This window comes from Miniopterus natalensis, chromosome 5, assembly GCF_054644295.1.
Source record: "Miniopterus natalensis isolate mMinNat1 chromosome 5, mMinNat1.hap1, whole genome shotgun sequence".
Taxonomy (NCBI): Eukaryota; Metazoa; Chordata; class Mammalia; order Chiroptera; family Miniopteridae; genus Miniopterus; species Miniopterus natalensis.
This window is the reverse complement of record NC_142085.1, coordinates 83,827,387-83,850,915: the sequence shown is the minus strand read 5'-3', so window position 1 is coordinate 83,850,915 and position 23,529 is coordinate 83,827,387. Positions and strand designations below refer to the sequence as shown.

Genomic DNA, 23,529 nt, shown 5'->3' with positions numbered 1-23,529 from the left:
GAGAACCAATATTGAAAATCATTTTGAGAGGGAAGAGGAGATGTTTCGGCCGTGTAGGTTCTGGGCCTCAGTACATGTAATGTAGTCCAAATGTCTTCATCTCCAAGCTCACAGAGCTCGGTAACAGTGCCTCAGTATTCAGATTCTGCTGACTGATATTCTGTTTCCAAAAATTAACTTCAAAAATCTATTTTATTTTTAAATACTTAATATTTGTTCACCTAAAAAGGAAGAAAGAATGGTTTGGCCTATGATATCCTGATATGTACAAAATATACACCCCCCAAAAAAAAAATTGGAGGGAAAAGACATGAGAATATGGCCATTTTCCTCAAAATAATATGGCTGAACATTCCTATTTCAAAAGTTATTTAGTGGCAAATCGCTGACACATTCTTAAGGTATAAGACATAATTTCTAAAATGGATTTTGAAATGTAAAACTTGTTTTTATACTCTTAACACCTTGAAATTAAGACTGTGCATTGCCTAAACTTAGAAGTTTGTTAAATAGTTTATTTAAAGGAGATTATGACTCTAAACTTTGAAAATGTTAACTATTCAATATTACTCATCAAGGTATAGAAATAGTAACATTTAGAGTTTATTGGGAGGAAAGCTACTTTTATGAGGAATATCTGTTTGAATCAGTCTTTATTTTATTTGGAAACTTGCAATATAATGTAGCTTGCGTTACCTGTACTGATGAGCGCATTAGGCACATCCAGGGTATGCCTTTGAGACTGCAATATTATTTAATTTGACAATCAGTGATGCCATTGTATTTTTCTTAATGTCTTCAAGTGCCTTTTGGTAAAGAGGAAAATTCTTTCACTTTTTTTTTTTTTTTTAAGCAAAGAATTTATCAGTGCAATGATAGACTTTAAGTTTCTTAGTCTTTTCCAAACTGAAAGCCATAATGACATGGATATATATGCATAGCTAATACAAACCAGAAATCTATAGCTAAAGTTTTGATCACTAGATTTATTACAAATAAAGCCCAAATAGCCTAAAAGCAGTTTGGGTGCTCATGTACAAGGATTTATAGAAGTATTTTGGAATCAAGACCATACAGGCATGTGAGAATAGCTGAAGTTGCTGTAGATTATAGGTCGGAGGCTTAGCTCTAATGACAGAGCAGTTCCTGCCTGTCCACATGGAATTCAAGTTACAAGTTCTATCTTAACTCATAAAGATGCATTTTAAGGATCCTGGAGCAGAAAGCATCACTGTAGTATCTCTCCAATAAGAGCAAGAGGACCATGTCCACAAAAGTAGGACTGTAAAACATGTATGCACTGGAATGTATGCAGGCAGTTTATTTAAACACATCCTGGCAGCTAAGGGTCACAGGCAGTTTAACTAGATTAGACCTGGATTCAAACCCCTTTGGGCCCAGCCATATTTTGTTCAAAGCACAATTCCATTCCTAACACATGTAGATGCTATCTCGTTAAATGCTCGCCCTCAGAGGAGATAGGAAGGCGAGAACTGGACAAACTAGTCCCATCAAATGTGCATTTCCCCCTCTACTCTAATAGTTTCAACTTTGGCACGATCACCAATATCTTACCTATCTTTTCACCTGGCGATTTAAAGGAAAATGTTTGTTGTTCTTAATTAAACTGCTGTATTTTATTTACTTAATTTGGTTAATTTTAGTATTAAAACCATGGAAATGGTGAAAAACAAGTGGGATCATTTTGGCAATAATTTTGAGACCCTGTCCGTCTGGATAACTGAGAAAGAAAAAGAACTCGATGCCTTGGAGACGTCGCCATCTGCCATGGACATGCAAATCAGCCAAATTAAGGTGACCTGCTCACACGTTTGTTGCATTTATAATCCATGTCTAGCTTCTAACAGCTCCTTCTTACATTTCACCAAATGCTATTTGGCCCCAGGACAAGTCTTTCATTGCTGTGTGACTCTATTAAAATTAAATTCACACCAATTGCTGAGCTAAGAGGTCTTGATTGACACCGGGCAATGGTTTATAGATGGAATTATGTGTTAATATTGTCTGACTTAAGCATTCAAAGTCAATATTGTGTGCAATACCATTAAAATGATTTTATGGTTAATTATTCTTTTCCTGGATTTTGAATTAACCCTGTTGGAGTGCTCTGTTGACTCATTTATGCAGACCGTAGCCATCGCCTGTAACTGCGCTTACAGAATTATCCCGATGTCTAGTTCAAGCATTAGTGCTCTTTACCCTCACAAAGCACAGGGGGAGAAATTACTTTCCATAGGTGAAGCAATCAGACCCCATTGCCCCAGTTCTTGCACTTGCGACGCCCTTCAGGGTGTGGACTAAGGTTCTGAGATACCTGAGTGCCCCAACTCCAGAATAACCGCGTGCACAGACTCTCACTGTCCCCTTCATTCAGGTAGTTTAAGAAAAGGTGGGCTGAAAGAAATGAATTGTGTTTGTTTCTCCTTTCTTTGTGTATCATTTTTACACAAGACATTTAAAAAATTCAGCCACTTCTTTTTCTATCTCAGCCCATTTTATTGGAATGGGAAAGCCCTCTGACCTTTCATGCAATTAAATACAGTAAAATGAATGCCTGGGTGAGGGAGCATTTCACATTGTGACTCAGAGCAAATTGCCATGAGAGGTGGGAGGTGCAGCATGGCTCAGCTCGGATCTCGTGCTGTGCAGATCTCCCTGGTTTATCACGGCTCTTTCAAAACCGAGGCTACAGGGAGCCTGGTACGCACAGCCTGCGTATGGCTTGTGTTTCTATCAGGAAAAACATGTCAAGCCTTTAAGAATATTCATGAAATACACTTAATCTCTAAAACTATTTTTGAACAGTTGTCATTTAATCATTTTTGCTAAATTCTAAGAAAACAAATAGCACGCTTAAATAGGTTTGTTTCAATTTTTTTCAAAAATTTGGACATACATTTATTAATTTGCTCATGCTTTCTGTTAATACTTTTCACTCTTATTTAACCTTAGTTCCAGGACTTCTGAAGTATATCACTTATCAAATGTCATTGCATTGTTGCTCTTTAGGAATGAAAAACAATTACATAATATGTAATATATATAAATATATATATTCAATTGTGGATTTTTATGCCATCAGCCTAGAAATACATTAATATTCCAACACAACATTTTGAAAACTATCTAAAAATGATTAAACAAATATGAAGAGCAAGAAAACATTTGCTAGAAATAAGCAAAGATAGAGTGGGGTGCAGTTTACATGGAATCTGGGCTGATAGGTTCCGTTTCCATACAGAATTGAATTACAGGAAACACTAAAAATGTGGCAGTACTTGTCAGGATGTTTTCAGTTGCAAACAACCTTAGGATAAAGCCAGCTCACAGCACTTGCGCTGCTGTGAAGATATTTATCTATAAGCCCCTCTTTGTTCTTTACCACACGCTGTTCCGTATGGACTGATTTCTTATTCCTAATTGATCATTTACAAGGGATAAGAACATACGCTGGGCTCATCTTCCATCTTCTTGGCCTGGATTAGAAAAATGTTTGCCACAATCCAGCTATGTGATCATAGAGTTTGCATTTATGAATTTACTGATGATGCATATCACACTAAGAACTAACAACTTTTTGATGTTAACTAAAATTGTTCGTTGAGGTGTTGCAAGCACCTATGGCGATTATTGGCACAAAGGAGACACTCAATATGTAGTTGTTAAATTTATGAGTAATTTTTCTAAAATGTATCATTTAAAAAACAGCAAAACCAATGAAGATTGTATTATATTAATTCCCAAACAACACATACCTATCAAAGATATCAAATATGTAGTCATGCATATGAAAAGTACAGTAAGTGATCCACTCGCACTAATCTGGTGTGAGTTATTTCCAGTTGTCTCATCTAGGCAAAAATTATCTCTGACTATGTTGTCTCATCTAGACAGAAGTCACATTTATCTTTTTTCTAAGGTAACAGTCCTTTCCATTTAAATTATTTGGAACAGACTTGCCTGAATTTTTGGCTTTTTTTGTTTGGATGATTTGGCTCTTTTTGTCAGAGAAATCATTTTCATTTTCTTCAACATAAATGAGCCAGTATGTTCATGAGAGACAGATGCACACTCCCAGTCACATATGCACGCACATCCTTGGTGGCTTTCAGTACTTTCCACGTGCTGGTTAATATATAAAATGCCCCCAGTGGAAATTACAGCAAGCAGGCTCTTTACTGTAGAGTCCACAGCTAATGAATAAAGCAGTGGCAATAGAGGGGGGCGAGGATCAGCAGGAGAGGCTTCACCTCAGAAGTTGTTAGGCTCACAAAGACTTGGCCCGCATTGGACCTACTGAGTCTGAGTCACCGAGGATGGGGGCCAAGTGATCTTAATGTATTCCATATTTGGAATACCCTGGCATAAAGAGTAGATGATAAATGTGAAAAGACTGGGTTTAGGTAGGAGTGGAATTAGATAAGCTTGTAGTTGGGTAAAATATGAAATACTCAACTACATTTTAGGAAATTTAATTAGATGTTAATATCAGCACTCTTGTGAGTTATTGGAACACACTGCCTCCCAGATCAGTTGCTTAAAACGCTTGACTTGTAGGGTAAGCGGGGAATTCTAGGTACCTTCCGAGAGACTGTAAGAGTTCCAGGGACATCCCCCTGCTCAAGTCACTGCAAGCAGCAGTAGCTATTTCTCTCTATTCTCCATCCAGTGGGCATGGTCACCAACGTAGACTTCAGACACCGTCCGCCTATGGATCCTCCAAAAATGAGGTCAGGAAGCACATGGGGCTTTGCATAGCTACTCTCTAACAACCCAAGTACATGGGAATGTCCGTTTTCTCTCTCTGCAGTATTTGTATCATTTCAGGAAGGCAAGCGTGCTCAGCCTACATTGTCATTTTCCCTGTTTTAAATATCAGGTCACAATTCAGGAAATAGAAAGTAAGGTCGGCAGCATCACAGAACTAGAAGAAGCAGCTCAGTCTTTTGCCCAGTTTATTACCACGGGAGAATCTGCTCGAATCAAAGCCAAGTTGACACAACTAAGAAGATACTGGGAAGAGCTTCGAGAGCACGCCCAGGGTCTGGAGGGAACGATCCTGGCACATTTATCTCAGCAGCAGAAGTTTGAAGAGAATCTTAGACAGGTACGGACTGGTCCATGCCTGCTGCATTTACCTATTTCGCATTGCATTTATAGTGAAATGCAGCAAAGAGTGCAGAAATAGTGGAATAAGGAAATGACATAATTTGCCAGTTATTTACCAAGTTGTCAATGATGCTTATGTTTATAACTATTTATATGGTACATTTTTTGAGGGAATAGAAAAATGTCATTATACATTGTGTTCAGATAGGCGTTAAGATTTATTTGTATTTCTTTCAAATAATAGGATACATTCATTTTCGATTTTTTTAAAAAAATCTATTTTATCAACACATTGAAAGTTATCCGAAAATGATAGGCATGCTGCTTCCCCAATAACTTTTCCTGCTTTGTGTATATCTTCCCCACTATTATTTTTGTATTTCACTGGTATTTTAGATCCAGCAGTCTGTGTCTGAATTTGAAGATAAACTTGCTGATCCAATTAAAATATGTTCGTCAGCTACAGAAACATATAAAGCTCTCCAAGAACATATGGTAAGAGTATGCTTCAACATTTCTGCTTACTTATCAACTCAAACTTGATCATTCCTGCTTGAAAAGGAAATATAGTAGATATGTTTTGACAGTTAAAATTTTTTAAATGTTTGTGTTATGTGCGAATGATATAGTTCAAGCATATTGACTTTATATAACACAAGAAATATAAGCACACAAGTAAGTTTTCATTAAAAATGTATGTTGAAGTATTGATTTAAAATGTATTTCTCTCTCTTAATTAGAACATGTAACCTTTTCATATTATAGATTTAATAAATCCCATTACCTCTTACTGCCATTACAAAAATTAAATGTGCAAAAAAAATACATATGCAGAGCAGATTTCAGATTTTAACCCACTACATTCAAATGTGCAAAGAATATGTCCTCACAGACCTTTCCTGGTGACTACGTTTTTTGGTCTGGTCCCTGAACTGGTGACCGTTGTGAGGTGTTTTGCAAAAGAACAGACTTGCTTCTGGAAGAATTTAGGGGAAGGAGCAAAGGGGGAGAATCAGGCACAAAGACATAGTAAAGAGAAACATGTGTTAATTAATAAACCGAGAAACATATGTTATCCCTACTGCATGTGCATGTGTACGCACACAGACATAAATGCAGAGAAAGGCGCTGCAGGGTTAGAAAGCAAACAACCGACAAAGGCACATCTGGGAAGGGCAGTGGAACTTACGTCATTGGAATTCTTATAAGAAGAATGCGTTTTTGTGTTACTTATGCAATTTTTAAAAATTCCCCCAACATGAGGACAATTAAGATAATGGAATTTCATGGGGTTATTGTAATAGACAACAACATTAGTCATTGAGTACCGGGGAGGGTAATATTCTATTTTTTCTAATATTTAGATATGTAAAGCCAGTTATTTTCCCCCATCTTGGTTTTCTGATCCGTAAAATGGGTCTAGTGAAAGGACGTAACTCTTAAGGGTTTTATGGAGATCGAAGAGTTGGTATTGGGTGCGCCCAGCACAGGCCCTGCCATGTTCTGAGGCACTTTGTTGTCGTCGTTATCACTGATTCCTGATAGCAGCTGTGCCCGCTGAGCCGGAGCCATTCCCCTTCCCTGTATTTTTATGGAGATCGTTGCCTGTTACATGTAGCTCCTGTAAAGCAGGACTAGAGTTTAAAAGTACATTTGGCACAGAGTGAGTAATAACTTTCCCGAGTGATGGACTTGTTAAGGAGGAGTGCGTGGTGTTCTAATGCTCTGCGCCGCAGCTTCCCTGGGGCAGGGTGGCCAGTTTCCCGATGGTGTGTGCTCATTGCCCCTCCCTTGTCCTCTCCCCAGGATCTCTGCCAGGCCCTGGAGTCGCTGGCCGGCGCCTTGGCCACCCTCTCGGCCTGTGCCCAGAAGGTCACGGGCAGGGATTGCTGTGCCCAGGAGGCCGCAGCCCTGCAGCAGAGCTACGAGGGGCTGCGCGGCCGGGCGAAGGACAGACAGGCGGCGCTGGAGCAGCTGCTGGCGCACTGGCAGAGGTGGGCAGCCTTCCTCTCGAGCTGGCGCCTGGGTTGGAAAGCCACCCTTAACTAGGAATCTCGGGCCGGCTGCTCTCTGGGGGACGGTCAGCAACCAACCCAGGTGCAAGACGTGACAGTCGGTCTCTAACACGGGCGTGGAAAGGATGGGCGTGCGTTCTTCCATATTACGCACATATAGACACGTGTGCGAGCCCGTGTGAGGAGCACGGAAGGAGTGGTGTTTCTACCCTCGCTTTCAGGAGTGCGATAACCAGAGTTGGATTATTGGGCACGGTTAGCGTTAGGCCCTCTGACTTCAGAGAGGCCTTGCGCCCAGTGTGATAATTTTGGATGAATTTGTTTCGCGTCTCTGCTCTCTTCAGGCTGGAGAAAGAACTGTCGAGCTTTTTGACCTGGTTGGAGCGGTGCGAAGCCATCGCCAGTTCCCCAGAAACGGACACTGCTGCCGACAGAGCCAAGGCGGAGAGTGAACTGCAGCTGCTACAGGCAAGTTCAAGGAAGCGCGGGGAGAGCCGGTGCCCCTTGTTATGGCTGCAGGATAGACCAAAGCCAAACAAAACCCTCTGTCCAACCCAGCTTCTTGCTTTGGCTTTGTGATCCCCAAAAGAACAGCCCGGACTGGAAAGACAGAGTAATGGTGAACTTGGTGATGGGATGATCGATTATGGGAGGCATTAGAAAACCCTCTAATAGAATGCTTGGATTTGGATACAGATTGTCTGGCAGGTGAGCAGAGGGAGGAGTGAGTGGAAACACTGATGAAACAATTCTGATAAAAAGGGTTTTTCTTAGAAAGAGAGGAGGAATGCCGTGTAGAATGAAGTCACAGTAACGATTCTTTTTACGTAATACAGAAAACGTGAATGAGCAAATGACAGAAGGACAAAGAATATGAGCTGATTACATCCCTAAAGAAGCCAACTTTTTAAAGTTAAAAGAATCCTTAAGTATTATTGAAACTATGGACAATGTGACCAATTTGTGGAGATTAATTACTTGCTTTAAGGGTTGCTGTCTGTGCCAGAAAATTCGACAGGCAAGATTTCTTCTCCAGAGAGACTTCTCATATGACAGATTTATGCCCCAGCTTTTTTCCATCACCGTTTGTAAAACGCTGACATAGAAGCCCAGTTCTTTAACTTTTCATAACTTCTCTAATAAAAGCTCGATCAGAGAGGGTCTATAACATCTGAACCAATACCCCACCTTCCTTGACTTGGAAGGGTCCCCACAATGAACTGCTTCTCCTGCCTTTCTAGTTTATTAAACATTAATCACCTGAAAGGTCCCTGCTCAGAAACCTCAGCGGCCGTCCTGCGCTGAGGAGAAAGGGTAGTCCTGAGTCCACAGCCTGGGGTTGTCTTCTTCTGATTACAGTGTGAGGTGTTCTAAGAGAGGAAGTCACAGCTCCTTTTCTTAAAAATGACACAAAGCCCTCCAGGGACATAAAACTGTATCCCTCAGGTGTCTACATGGGAAATAAGTGCCGTATTGTTAGAGGACTGAGGGGGCTGCAGGCCTCTGTTACCCCCACCTCCAGGCACTGAGTCAGCCAAGCTGCTGCCCCACTGTGGTCCAGACATTCCTTGTACATTCCCACCTCCTGACCTTGTGTCCTTTGTCCTACTCAGCCCACGTCCAAATTCTGCTTTGTGGTCTCCTGTGTCATCCATTGGCTCTGTTCTCCTTCCTCTGATACCCTTAGCAATGTGCTTGTATCACACATGTGTCCTCACTAGAGAGGGGAAAAAACACCTACTATGTGCCATGCTACACCTGTCCTCCCAGTTAGCAACATGTTTTGTTAGCTATCTATACGAGTGTTTATCTCTTATTAGGTAGGAACCACAACTTTTATGCACCCCTCACAGCACCTAAAAGATTTATTGCCTGATTATAAAATATGAATGGTTCTGTTGCATGAAAATAAAATAAACAGCCCTTAAGTTCTCTGATTTGGCCTGATACTGTCTTTAAACAGAAAGGGGGACCATGTTCCCATTACCTAGAATTGCATCTCTGTGATTGTTAAGCATACATTTTCTCTCTCTTTTTTTTTTTTAATATATCTTTATTGATTTCAGAGAGAGGACGGGAGAGGAAGAGAGAGAGAGAAACATCAATGGTGAGAGAGTCATCATTGATCGGCTGCCTCCTGCATGCCCCCGACTGGGTATTGAGCCCGTAACCCGAGCATGTGCCCTGACCAGGAATCAAACCAAGATCTCCTGGATCCTAGGTCGATGCTCTACTGCTGAGCCATTCCTGGCTGGGCTACATTTTCTCTTTAGTGATAGTTTTCTTTTGATTCTTGCCTACTGAGTTTCTTCATCCTGAGAGAAATTCTACAGCATTTAAATTTGCCTAATATAGCTTAGACCCTGAAAAAATTATTCAGGTTTCAGTAGCCTTTTATTTTATTTATTTATTTTTAAATTTATTGGGGTTACATTGGTTAATAGGATCATATAAGTTTTAAATGTACATTTCTATGATACCAGATCTGTATGTTGCATTGCATGCCCACCCATATTAAATGTTGCTTTAGAGATTAAGTGGATCCATTTCTAAATCAAGGAATAAAAAGCTTTCTATAGTTTAGTCCCAGTGACCTCCATTTTGCAAGAATTCAGAGCCTTTGGACAACATCCTATGTCACATGGTCCTTCCTTGTCAATTACGTTGGGATGAGATCTGTAACATATTCTGTGTTTCTCAGGCTCTGCAAAGTGAAGTTGTGTCCCAGGCCTCAATCTACAGCAACCTTTTGCAGTTGAAGGAATCACTATTCTCAGTGGCCACCAAAGATGATGTGAAGATGATGAAGCTGCATTTGCAACAGCTGGATGAGAGATGGAGCGTTTTGCCACAGATACTTAGCAAAAGGTTGTTTTTTAATAAAATATTCTAATATTGTTTATTTTTTTAAATGGTGAGCATAGAAGTTAAGAAAGCATAGTTTTGTTTACTTTTATTTAACCCAGAACTATTCACAGGATAATTATAGAAAGAAAGAAAACACTTTATTTGCCATTTGAAAAATCAAAGAGCTCAAACATTAGCATTTCTGATGAATCTCAATTCAAACTTTTAGTCTCACAATCAGGGCAAATGATCAAACTAGTTGAAATATATTAAAGAGAGTAGGTTTGTTCATGTTTGTATTATTTATTGCTTAAGCTGTTTGTGTGCAGGAGAAAAATGGTAATTAAAATTTTGTTTCTCATGGTATGTCTAAACAAGAGGTATTATATATCTATACCAATCTATAGAGACAGATAGGTATAGATATGTACACACATATATGTTCCATTTCATTCCAGTGCAGACCTTTGTAGAGAACAAGGGAAATTACTATTGTGTTAAATGGAGGTAAAAATGAATTAAATCCTAACTGACTAGATATTAACAGTTTACATCTGTATCTTTCTAATATGCCAGAAAACAAATTTTTGCCTTAAACTGGTATTGATTACCCAGGCATTTAACCTTTCAGGTCACTTTTTCGATCCATTCATTCAGCAAACATTTATTGAGGTTGACGGTGCATAGAGCACTCTTTTGCTGCTGGGGACAGCCATGATAAACAGAGTTTCTCTCTATTTTCGTGGCATTTGTGTTCGCTCCATTGTTTGTTCAATCAATCAGTAAATGTTTCTGTGGTACCTGCTGAGTACCAGGCACCACATCAGATACTGGAGCCATAAAAAGAAATAAAGCCTGACCTCAAGTATTTTACAGATCAGCATGGGGACAAAACCAGTGAGAGAGGTGAGCACAGAATATTATGGAAACAAAAAGAAGGGACATTTAAATGGGTTCAGGAAAGGCTGACACAGGATTTGATGCCAACTCTTGAGAGATGAGTGATTTTCTGCAAAATACAGGAGGATCTATCTCTGCCTCTCTCACGGAAGGAAAGTAAAGGGCTTTTAAAAATGATTCAAATGTGTGAAAACATTCAAATTATAATTTATACACGTAAAAATAATGTGTGGAAGATTTTGTAAGGATTAAAACACGGAAGTCCATTTAAAATATTGAACTTTGGATACAAACCATTGTAATGAATATTAATATTTGATTAAGGTATTGTTCTTCATGCCCATTTTGGATTCTGACCTCCAATCACCTGTTTATTAATCAATCTGATTCACTTATTACACAAGCAGTGGTTGATCCCTGACGTATCCCCAGCCCCTTTCTAGATCCTAGGGATACCGTAGTAAGCAAGGCAGGTGAAGTCCTATCTCTGGCTGGGGAGAGGATCAATATATAATTAAACGAATGAGTGAAGAAGGCTGTTTTGGCCGTGGTAAGTGATGTGAAGAACATGACATAGGGTAACGTGGCAGGGACTGTAGGTCAAGCAGAGCCTCCACGGTGCATGGATCTGATGAAGATCTGAGTGCTGTGCAGGAAGCAGACTCCTGGTGCTTTGGGGGCAAATCATACGGGCAGAGGGAAGAGAAAGGGCCCAGGCTGTCAGGCAGCCACGCGCTGGGACGCCGGGGAAGCAGAGGGCGGTGGCAGTGTGGGAGGCGCTGGGCCAGATGAGGTCACAGGCGGGCCGTGTGGGCCTCCCCGCAGACCACAGCAAGTTGTGGAGCTTTGCCTGCCTGTGTACACCAGGAAGCTGCCCCGTGTTTCAGCTTGGCGGAGGGTGTTCTGACTACATTACAGTCCTTCCTGGCTGCCCTCTGGAGCGGATTATAGTGAGACAACGGTGACAGCAGGAAGGAGGCCAGTGTTGGACTCTGTTGGAGGCCAGGCAGGCAGTGAGGAGGAGATGGAGACCAGGCTGTGGGAGTGGAGAGGCGAGCACAGAATACCATGGCAGGTGCTGACCAGAGATGTGCTTATCAGGCGTGGAGGTAAAGAAATGGGGGACCGCCTGGCCGGCAGGGCTCAGCAGTTGAACATCGACCTAGGACCTAGGAAACTGAGGCTCAATTCCCTGTCAGGGCACATGCCCAAGTTGCAGGCTCGGTCCCCAGTGGGGGGGCGTGCAGGAGGCAGCTGATCAATGAGTCAGCCGATCAACGAGGCAGCCGATCAATGACTCTCATCGTTGATGTTTGACAGTTTCCGAGACACAGCACATTGTGAGAGAAACTGGATTTGAGAAGTAGAAGCATCGAGCTCTGATTTGCCCGTTTGACCACATCACATTCGCCCTTGGTGAAACCAGTTCTAAACACATACCAACTCTTCCGTTCGCTGCGAGACATTCTAACTTTCGCTACCTGTCTCCGCCTAGGATTCATTTTCTCCAGTCTGTGGTCGCCGAACACCAGCAGTTTGATGAACTGCTGCTTTCCTTTTCTGTCTGGATTAAGCAGTTTCTGGGTGAATTACAAACCACTTCTGAGATAAGCTTAATGGACCACCAGGCAGCTTTAACACGGCACAAGGTAAAGTGTATTCTTTTAAGGGAGAAGAAAATTTTGTGTATAAAAGAGAGCTCTTGAATTATAAAGGGAAGCGACTTTATAATTGCCAGCAGTTTAACACTGTAGTGCTATATAAATGTTTTCACAATGTGGTATGCAGATACCTTAAGCAGATAAAACCACTTAAAATTTACAATTTATTTTTCTCATTTCTAAATTATGCATAATGTTTACCCTGGCATTAAAAGACAATTAAAAAATCAGATATTGATCATCAAATATTGGAATAGTTGGAGATAAGCTATATAATAAGCTTATAACTATTTAATGATAAAACACTAGTTTATTGAGTGATCACTCTTTGCTGGGCTTGCTGATTGATTTTACCCAAAAGAAAAGTACTTTCTTCTTTCTTCATGACCGAAGGTGGCTTTACAATTTGGAGCCAGGTGCTCACCAAAGTTAGGCTCCCGCCCTCTCCAGACAGGAAGGAGATAGGGCTCCGTCTTCCTCGGGGAGCACATTTCACAGAGATGACTCCCAGGGTTTTGAGAAAGATATTCTTTGGTTGTAAAACTGCCCAGGAGCTTTGCAAAAGATTTACATCTCAAAGGGACAGAGAATGAATGTGTGAGTTTTCTGAAGTAGATGCTCACAGAAGCCCTCTAAAGTTTAGTAGCTCAGCTGAGGGAGATATTAAGGCCGCTGTGGTCACGATGAAGACAGGTGATCATTTCCTTTTACTGGGAACCATGCTGAGATTGTTAGCAAATCTCTGATAGATTTTAAACATGAGTTATTGTAAGCTAGTCAAATTTTCTATACAACAGTCTTATCCAGTGAATCTACATTTCTTTAAAGAAAAGGAAGGTGAAACTTAAGACGGTTTCATCTGCCTTACTCACCACCTCTGAAGAGAGGCCCATGCCCGCCTCTTCCCACACTCCTTCAGTAGGTCAGATTAGCTTCACCGTATACATATGTATATGTATGTGTGTATGTAGGTATACACACATATATGTGTATATATAACATACATCTTTTAAAATCTTACTACATGTTTTCTATTTCTTTTAACTGTATATACTATAACTATAACTTTTAACTGTATGTACATATGTCTTTTAAATTCTTTCAAATTTTATATATATGTATATCTGTGTATATATACTTTTTTATTAAATTTATTGGAGTGACATTGGTTAATAGGATCATATTAGGTTAACCATTTCTATCCACGAAGGAATTCTTTTCCGTGGAATAAATTAGTTCCAAATCAGAGTGGTGTTTTATATGAAATGTACAGATGAGCAAAAAAGAGAAATTTTAAGGACGTTTCTAAAAGATTCATTGTGGATAACCTTTAAATACTCTACCACACATTGCATTTAAAATGCATCTTGACATCGCCAGTTCTGTCGTAGATCTGTGTCATACACCACAGCGTATCTGAGGAACCAGTAACTCTCTCTTCCCTTCCAGGACCACGCAGCAGAAGTCGAAAGCAAAAGCGGGGAATTACAAAGTCTGCAGGGGCACCTCACAAAGCTGGGTGCTCTGGGTCGAGCCGAGGACCTTCACCTCCTGCAAGGCAGAGCGGATGACTGCTTCCAGCTGTTCGAGGAGGCCCGCCAGGTGGTGGCGAAGCGGCAGCTGGCCCTGTCCCAGTTGGCCGGATTCCTGCAGAGCCACACCTCTCTGTCAGAGGCTCTCCACCGACTGAGGCAAACGGTGGAAGCCACCGACAGCATGAATAAGAAACAGACTGATTTGTTAGAAAAGGAATTAAGTGATGTTATTCGCGATGTGAAAACGTTAGAATCTGCTGCCATCGGTCTGGACGGCATTCTTACCAAAGCCCAATACCATCTGAAATGTGGAAGTCCTGAGCACAGGACTTCCTGCAGAGCTACAGCTGATCACCTTTGCTTGGAATTAGAGAGGATCCAGAACCTTCTGGGAACAAAGCAGAGTGAGGCTGATGCCCTGGCAGCATTGAAAAGAGCATTCCAAGATCAGAAAGAGGAGCTGCTGAAAAGCATCGAGGACATCGAGGAGAGGACCGACAGAGAGCGTTTGAAAGAGCCCACCCGCCAAGCGCTTCAACAGAGGTGCGAGGAAACTGCTGAAGCCAGTGGCCTCAGTTATTTTTCATTTGTTCTGGAATTAACTCTTGTGCAAAACTTTGATAGTGCCATATTTAGCAACTTCTCGTTTTTATACTTTTAGGATAAAATTAATGACTAATTTGACACTGAAAAAGTCCTAAAATTTGTTTGGGTTCCTTAAGGATTTTCCTAAGGGTTATGTATAAGCCACTCTGAAATCTTTTTTTTTTTTTTTAATCCCCGCCTGAGGATATTTTTTCCATTGCTTTTCAGAGAGAGTAGAAGGGACAGAGAGAGAGAAACATCAATGTGAGAGAGATTGGTTGCCTCCCGCATGTGCCCTGACCAGGGCCTGGGATCACACCTATAACTGCGGTCTGTGCCCTTGGCCCGAATCAAACCTGGGGATCCTTCAGTCTGAGGGCCAATGCTCTAACCGCTGATCCAAACTGGCTAGGGCTGAAATCTTATTTACAATAGATTATATAGTTCATAGTGTCTATTTTTAAGCAAATTTTAACTGATAGGAGAAGGGACTCAAGTTCTGTAACAAGAATGAAGGCCAAGGAGGAAGGAAGATTCAAGTAGACTTGTATCTGGTGGTAAAATCTAAAAAGACTGGAGCAAACTCATTCGCTGAGATTGAGTACAGGGGATGTGGGCAGAAAATGCTGTGGAATGGAAATGATACCCCTGGAGCTTGGAAAGGTGACAAGCTGCCACTATGTTTGGGGCATTAAGTGGGATAATGCCTACATATTCACTTTATAAACTCTACAGCACTAAACTAAAAGGCAAGAATGAAGAATCAGTGGCTGCCTTTATATAGCCACTGTTCACAAATACTCAAATAGTAACATTCTAGGGACACACAAAAAATGAACATTTTCTCATGGTAATCTTCAATAAAGCATATAATTTAAGTTTTTAAGATATGTGTTTATTGAGGAGCTTGGTGAAACTATTTTTATTTTATGAAACAACTATGTTCCTTAAATATTATTTTATGTGAAATTGACCTCAGGGTGCAAAATAATTTCATACCAATGCCTGCAATAATTACCCACCAACTTTGTCTACAAGGTCAGCCCCTAGCTTTACAAGTCTTCTGCCCTCAAAGGGTAGTAGGAAGAGAATACATACTTAACAGAAGATTGACGATGAGTAGTGAGGGTGGCTTTGAGTGTTGTGTGAGGTACACGCTGAAGTATGCAAAGTTAACTTTAAAAGCATCTTTGTCAGTTGACATACATTAATTCCACTGCTATGTTAAAAGTTTTCTAGCTCTCTACGTGTGCTTTATGGAGAGGAAATACTGGTTCACTACCTTTAGTAAAATAACATCTCAATTCACAGGTTGAGAGTCTTCAATCAGTTAGAAGATGAGCTGAATTCCCATGAGCATGAACTGTGTTGGCTGAAAGACAAAGCTAAGCAGATTGCTCAGAAGGATGTAGCCTCTGCGCCTGAAGTGGACAGGGAGATAAATCGCTTAGAGGTCACCTGGGATGATACCAAAAAGCTGATTCATGAAAAGTAAGTCAGAGACTTCTCAGATTTTGTTTTTAACTTCTCTCTGTTTTGTGACTTTGGGCTATTGCCTGTTGATTTGCGTGGGTGTGATCAAGAATTGATTATCTTCTGCCATCTTTAGTATTCTGGGTCTCTTCAGTAGCAATAAAAATTTAGTCCAACAGAACTTGATTGGGGAAGTTGCTTTGAGATAACAATTACATGTGAAATTCAGTGCTTAAAAGTAGGAATTGCCAAGTTACTAAGTGTTACCACGGGAGTCTTCACCTCTGATTCCTTTTTATTTTGTTTTATTGTACTTATTTGTAACTGAGGTATGACTGACATAAAGTAGAATTCACTCTTTTAAATGTATACCCTTAAACTGTATGATAGACTCATACAGTTATGTAACTGTCATAACTATCAAATTTCATATTAACAGTGTCACCGCCTGAAAAAATTTCTCATCTCATTGTAGTCAGTCCCTCCTCTCACTCCCAGTTTCTTACAGCCATTGATCAGTTTTCTGTCTCCACAGTATTTTTTTTCTTTCTTTTTAAAAAAATATATCTTTATTGATTTCAGGGAGAGGAAGGGAGAGGGAGAGAGAAAGATAGAAACATCAGTGATGAGAGAGAGCCATTGATCAGCTGCCTCCTGCACGCCCCCTACTGGGGATCGAACCCACAACCCAGGCATGTGCCCTGACCAGGAATCGAACCGCGATCTCCTGGATACTCAACCACTGAGCCACACCAGCTGGGCCACGGTATTTTCTTTTTGAAAATGGCATATAAGTGAATTCTTTCCAGTTTGGATGATTATAAATAATGCATCTATTAACATTCGTGTTTAATTTTGTGTGTGTAAGTAAGTTTTTAGTTCACTTGGGTAAATACTTAAAAGTGAAAATTTGGGTTGTATGGTAAGTATGTATTTAACTGTAAGAAATTGGCAAAGTAGCTGTACCATTTTGCATCCATACTAGCCATGTGTGAGAGGGTCCATTGTTTCACATCATTTTCAGCACTGGATGTTGCTGAGTTTTTATTTGTTTGCCTGTTTGACGTTATAATAGATGTGTAGAGATATCTCACTGTTTTTAATTTTTATTATCCTGATAACTAATGATATTGAGCATATTTTGATGTTATTTGCCATCTCTATCTCTTATTCAAATTGGCCCGTTCAAATTGCCATTTTAGGGGGATTATTTTCTTTTTAGTGAAGTCATTTTTGTATCAATAGAATGCCAATCAAAATCCCAGCAAAATTATTTGTAGAAAGGGACAAGCTGACTGTAAAATTTATATGTGAAGCAAAAGACCTAGAACAGTACGATTCTGGAAAAGAACTGGAGAACCCACAGTCTCTGGTTTTAGCGTGGCTTTGGCTAAAGGTAAACATAAAGACCAGTGAAACAAATAGAGTGAAATAGACCCACATGGACATGCTTAACTGATTTTTGACAAAGGCAATTTGATGGAGAAAGAATAGTCTTTTCAATAAATAGCCCTGAAATAATTGGGTATTTTATATACGTGAAAAAATAATACCTTGCATGACATAAAAGAGGTCCTTCAAACAAAATTGAGAGGACATTATATACTGTAGACAATTGATGCAGGCTTTTGTTAATGAAACCACATTGCACAAACTTTATTCTGTGTTATTAAACATTCTCCTAAATTGTGCTTTATTAGTGATTGCACAGTACCCAATTATAAGAATGTATTAGTATTTATTCAGTTATTGGCCATTTTAACATGGCAGTTATTCCTATTTCTTTGCCTATTATGCATAATGGTGTGGAGAATATAATTTTACCTAAGTGTCACGGTACATCTCTTTCTTTGGAAAATCTCCCAGAAGTAGAATTGCTTGTTCAAAGGCATCTGGCTCCTGTAAATAAAAACTATCTTCTGACCTTGAGAATTTTCGAGGGATTCATAGTCAATGAAAATCTGAGTGTTTGAAATAGAAAAGGAAGCCTTGTATGTATTTTAATTATTGAGCAGTTTTTTTCCTTTATTTGTTTTGTTTTGCTTCCCCTCAATACACACCATTATGAATAATTAAATAATGCAAAAACTAACAAACAAAAATTTGGTGCGATGTACATAAGTCTGAGTTATCCAGAACATATGTGGCATCGTTGCTTGTCACTGAGGTCACAGATTTTGTTTTAATGGCTGTATGCACTTCATTCATGATAATATTCTGGACATTAGAGTTAAGTAAGATTGAACAACACTCTTTTGACCACAGTAGGTATAGACATGGTTTCCTCTTGAGCCCAGCATCCATCTATTATTATGTGTGTATACATCCGGCCCAACCATAGGGAACTCTTCCCTTTCCTGATACATGACAATAAATGATGTCTTTTCTTTGATCCTTGCAGCCAGGGTCAATGCTGTGGGCTTATCGACTTAATGAGAGAATATCAGAGCTTGAAGTCAGCTGTATTGAAAGTTCTAGAAAATGCCAGCAATGTGATTGTAACGAGAACGACCATAAAAGATGAGGAGGATCTTAAATGGGCTTTATCCAAGGTAATAATTCAAAATGTATTTATTTTAGTAGAACACTTTAGTAGACCTTTTTGGGTTTTTTTTTTACTCATAATGCATTTTCTACACATACCTTGACAGTACAGTTAGATGTAGATAATTCATAATAAGTTCAACTTTTTTTTTAAAGAGTACTGATATCCTAGGATTCTAACAATTCAAGAAAATTATAGTATATATTTGTATTTTATTACTATCCCTGGTTTCTGCATCAGATCATCCAAGAATTAAATTTCTTGGATGCAGATGGTTTTAAACTCTTATCATTGATGATTTTATTAATTAAGGAAACATTTATATTCACAGCATGAAACTGCCAGGAATGAAATGTGTAATGAGCAGAAAGAATTGGATAACTTTACCAGTAAAGGAAAACAGTTGTTATCTGAGCTGAAAAAAATTCACAGCGGTGATTTCATCTTGGTGAAAACGGACATGGAGAGCACTGTGGACAGATGGCTGGATGTAAGCTCATCACCCAGACTTCTGTGAATAGTTTAATATTCACATTTATGAATCTCGTTTTGGGTTAAAGGATTAGTAAGAGATGTGAATTATATTTTTAACTTTTAGTGCTAAATGCAAATATGATATTCGGAAGAAAAATAATGTTTACATAAAGTTTACAAGTAGTAAAAAATGGCTTTATTTTGTTAAAGCTTATTGGCAGGTTTTCTGGAATTTTACTTGGCAGCTTCAATCATAACAAATTTATAACTCTGCCTTATCAAAACTCTGGGATTATGAGTAAAAATAAAAGAATAATTTATAAACATCCTACAGACTATTAAGCCATAAGATATAATAATTTAAAGTAAGAAAACTATTTTGCATTGAAAAACATTGGAGTTGTAGTTCATATCTTTGGATTTTAGTTCTTCCTCTGTCATTTCCAGGCTACGTGACCACAGGACAAGTCTCTTGATCTCTCGGGAACTCTATATCTCGAAATCCATGCACGTTTTACAGTGTTTTCCAGCTCAAAACACCCAGTGATTCTCTTGGCTCCTATTATCACTATCTAGGCTCAGAAGTTAACCCTATTGTGGGTTCCCTTACTTAAGCCAAATTACTTAAGTTAGACATTGATATTTGCATACTATAACCAAATAATTTGGAGACTTCAAAAAACCTTATATTCCCCCACTTTCTAAAGGGCATTCTTATTATAGAAAGAATATTAAGCAATAATACTATAAGCATGCAAAGTTGGTTAATCTCCTATATATTTACTTATTTATAAATATGTTCAAGTCTAATCATGTCTATTTCTATATATCAGCATTACAAATAAATGGGCTTATTGAGTCACTTTCAAAAATAAACACAATACTGCCCTATATGGACCCCTACCTTATAAAGTTCAACCTTAGAGTGAGTTATATTATAGTAGGCCTGTTGTAGCTAGTTTTCCAATTTATAAAAAAAGTCAAATGTCCCAGAAATTCAGTCAGCTCTCTAATGACAGAAACAGTTTATGTAATAGCATTTCCATACACTGAGTTCGGTGCACTGGTCAGCTGACAATAATTTCTGTAAAACTTGGCTTCCCGGTTAGAATGTAATTTTCTGATTAAGGAAGCATTGACATTTTAGTAATTTGGGGAGGGGGAGCATTTATTTAAAGCCTCAGACTGCTAATGATATGATTTCCATTTTCTATCCCAGGTGTCAGAGAGAATTGAGGAAAACATAGACAGGCTGAAGGTGAGCCTGTCCCTGTGGGCCGATGTCCTCTCAAGTAAGGAAGAGATTGAAGGGTGGTCCAGCAGTTCTGTGCCACAGCTGGTGGAGCGCGTCAGCAACCTGGGCGACAGCCTCAGGGCCGAGGGGCTCCTGAAGGAGCTCGAAGTAAGTTACGAAACAGGACATGCGTCCTCTCAAAGTTCATGCCTGCTTTCAAGACACATGAGTATAATCAAACTCTTAACTATCTTTTGCTATTTACTTGAAAGTAAACCTGTCATTTTGTCCGTTCATCTGAGAATATGGCATCTTCCTACTGGAAAACCAAAGTAAAAGTGTTGGAAATTCAGTATTATTAGGATCTCTTTTTCTTCATTTGAACAGAATATTTACTGAGTAGCAACCCTGCACTGAGCCCTCAGGGCAGCTGCTGGGCTCTTCAGTTCCTTCTCAGAGAACGGAGCTTGAGTGCCAGCGGCTTCCACAGAAAGCGGCCTTCTCAAGCTCCAATCACCGATTTATCTTAACCTCCTCTTATTCCCATTTTCACATTCATTTATTCCTTCACTCATCAGATTCTTCACGAGCACCTAAAATATGTCAGGCACTGGTTTAGACTGGAACTATAATAGTGAAACAGTCCAAGTCTCTACCCTCATGGTATTTGCGTGATTTACATTACAGTTTGTATTATGTGCAAAACGTCAAGTAGTAATTGGGCTACAGTGAGAAATGAAGAAAGGTAAAGGGCGATAGAGTGACAAGAGGTAATCTCTTTCACAAAGCACGTAAGTGACTATCCTTTTGGTGAGGGCGGGACTGCTGACCACTGTTTGCCTGGGTGCCCAGCATTGTGCCTGGCATACATGTGGAGCATGACAGATACGTGAATGAATGACTGTAGTCTGAAAAACATAGTTAATCATCTGTATTACCTACCTAAGTTATTCAACTGTGTTTGACCCAGGGAATGTTCTAGAAATTATTCCTATTCTTAAGGGCAAACAGAAGTAGAGGAAATTATTCAGACAAAAAGTACAGTCAAGGAAGGGATACCACAGTCCCTTTAATTATCTTTGATGTTAAATTACCACTTTAGCCCTAGTCTCTTTGGCTTAGTGGTTAGAGCGTCGGCCCTTGGACTGAAGGGTCCCAGGTTCAATTCCAGCCAAGGACATGTACCTTGGTTGCAGGCTCCATCTGTGTCCCTGAGCATGCAGGAGGCAACCAGTCAATGTGTCTCTCTCACATCAACGTCTCTCTCTCTCTCTTCCACTTTTTCTGAAAAGCAACAGAAAAAATATCCTAGGGAAAGGATTAAAAAAAAAAATTAACATTGCAGCTCCAGTTGGGTGTGGCATGTGCTTGAATAGGGCTTGTACCTGCTCACAAAAGGCAATTATTGTATTTTCAGAAAATTTGTGAGCCAGTGTGAAGCACAACCATTATTAAGAATTTAATTGTAAGCAAATTACAATTAAACTAATTGTTTTTAAAAATAAAGGTAATGAACCCTCAAAACTTAAAACTTCCTGGTGATTATTCTCATCTGAGTGCTGCCTGGGCTCTCGAGCTGACGTTTACTGTATCTGCGTGTGGGATACTGTAGAACGGTGCGAGCTGTGGAGCTCTCCAGCTGCGTGAGCAGTGACATCACGTTATAACTCGAAATGGTGGCGAGTGCTACAAATCAGGGCCTTGTGTCGGAGAGTCAGTCCTTAAACCCACCACTGAGCTCCGGGATCCAGGGATCCAGTGGGCATCACCCCACGTTCATATGTCCAGTTCTGTCACTCAGAGATGGCTTTTATGTGACACACCAGCCAATAAAATCAGTGAGCTGGCTTCAGCCCAGCGCCTGAGAATGTCACTGCGGGTGCAGAGCAGGAAATGAAGTGGGTGTGTGGGCGTGACCTCCGCCCTCTTCATTGTCCAGACATAGCTGTTCATGACATCTGACTGGGTAAGTAAATTACCCTCTGGATTGAAGGCATCAGGAGGTTTGTTAGTGTCCACAAAGCACCAAAGTGTAATATTTAACTCTTCCTTTGTGGACCCAAATAACTAATGAAGTTTCTAAGTTGTTCAGTAACGATTCTTTGGTTATTTATTCTTTCTTCTTTTTGTGTTAGTGGGGGAAAAAAACCAACAAGGCAAAATATTAGACGTCAATCTCCTAATTAACCTGATTTCCGTTTGAACATCTTTTGCATTTTTATTTGAAAGGTGTCTTGTCTGTTGCCTGTAGCAGGCAGTTATTAGGCACTTCCGATGTGTACTTGCTTTGAAATGCTTCCTCAAGAGTGTCATGCTGCCATGGTAACCAGGGATGGCCGTGCTAATGAATAAATGACAGTTAGCTATTAAAAATCCCCACTGACTCAAGACTTTTTGTTACTGTTTAATTTGTTCCAGGAGCATTTTTTTTTTCCCCAATAAAAGAGGGTGGGAAGGAAGAAAGTTCCACACACTCCCTCCCATGCCAAATGAAAGTGAATGGGGACTTTTTTCCACAGCCATAAATAATGACAATGATCGGAAAATGAAAAAGAGGCTTTTTTTTTTCTTTTCTTTTTTTCCTGGCTTAACATCAGGGCATTTTGACAGTTAACTCTTGGAATTTATTAAATGCCAAATATACCATGTGGGTGTTTGGGTTAGTTATGCTTTTTCCCTTCGTCTTTTTCTTGGCAGTCTGAAGTCAAAAACAAAGCCTTGAAATTGGAAGACCTTCATTCTAAAGTTAATGATCTAAAAGAATTAACTAAAAATCCGGAAACACCGCCAGACCTCCAGGTAGGCACTCAGTCAAGTTTGTAATGACTGCTATCTGCTAGACTCCCTATCTCAAAAAAATTCTTTCTGTTCAAGTATTAAAGTGCATATGTTTTTATTGTTTTGAGTAGCCTGCATCTCATAGTTATCTGGGGGTAAATGCCAGAGTGTGACGTCTGGGCTAGAGGTGAATTATAAGAGAAAAGGAAAGAAGAGCATCCATATGTGACATCTCAAGTTATCTCAGAAAGTTTTCTGGGAGGTGACAGGCCTCAGCAGCAAGAAGTGAAAGAGATTCCCACAGGCTGTGGAAGGAGAAAGTGAAGAGCCAGAGAGAAGTGCATTGCCTGCA

At 39.8% G+C, this 23,529-nt stretch overlaps 1 protein-coding gene across 1 annotated transcript in view; it reads left to right on the top strand.

Moving 5' to 3' along the window:
• The window catches only part of SYNE1 (spectrin repeat containing nuclear envelope protein 1), a 346,443-nt gene that overhangs the window by 123,867 nt on the left and 199,047 nt on the right, over window positions 1-23,529 (top strand). Inside the window, exons 32-44 of the mRNA XM_087817695.1 lie at window positions 1,665-1,815; window positions 4,901-5,128; window positions 5,527-5,625; window positions 6,937-7,124; window positions 7,490-7,613; window positions 9,847-10,013; window positions 12,388-12,541; window positions 14,003-14,631; window positions 15,985-16,164; window positions 18,548-18,698; window positions 19,023-19,181; window positions 20,385-20,567; window positions 23,097-23,198. Of these exons, the coding sequence (XP_087673821.1) occupies window positions 1,665-1,815; window positions 4,901-5,128; window positions 5,527-5,625; window positions 6,937-7,124; window positions 7,490-7,613; window positions 9,847-10,013; window positions 12,388-12,541; window positions 14,003-14,631; window positions 15,985-16,164; window positions 18,548-18,698; window positions 19,023-19,181; window positions 20,385-20,567; window positions 23,097-23,198 (2,515 nt within the window). The remainder of the gene's footprint in view (window positions 1-1,664; window positions 1,816-4,900; window positions 5,129-5,526; window positions 5,626-6,936; window positions 7,125-7,489; window positions 7,614-9,846; window positions 10,014-12,387; window positions 12,542-14,002; window positions 14,632-15,984; window positions 16,165-18,547; window positions 18,699-19,022; window positions 19,182-20,384; window positions 20,568-23,096; window positions 23,199-23,529) is intronic.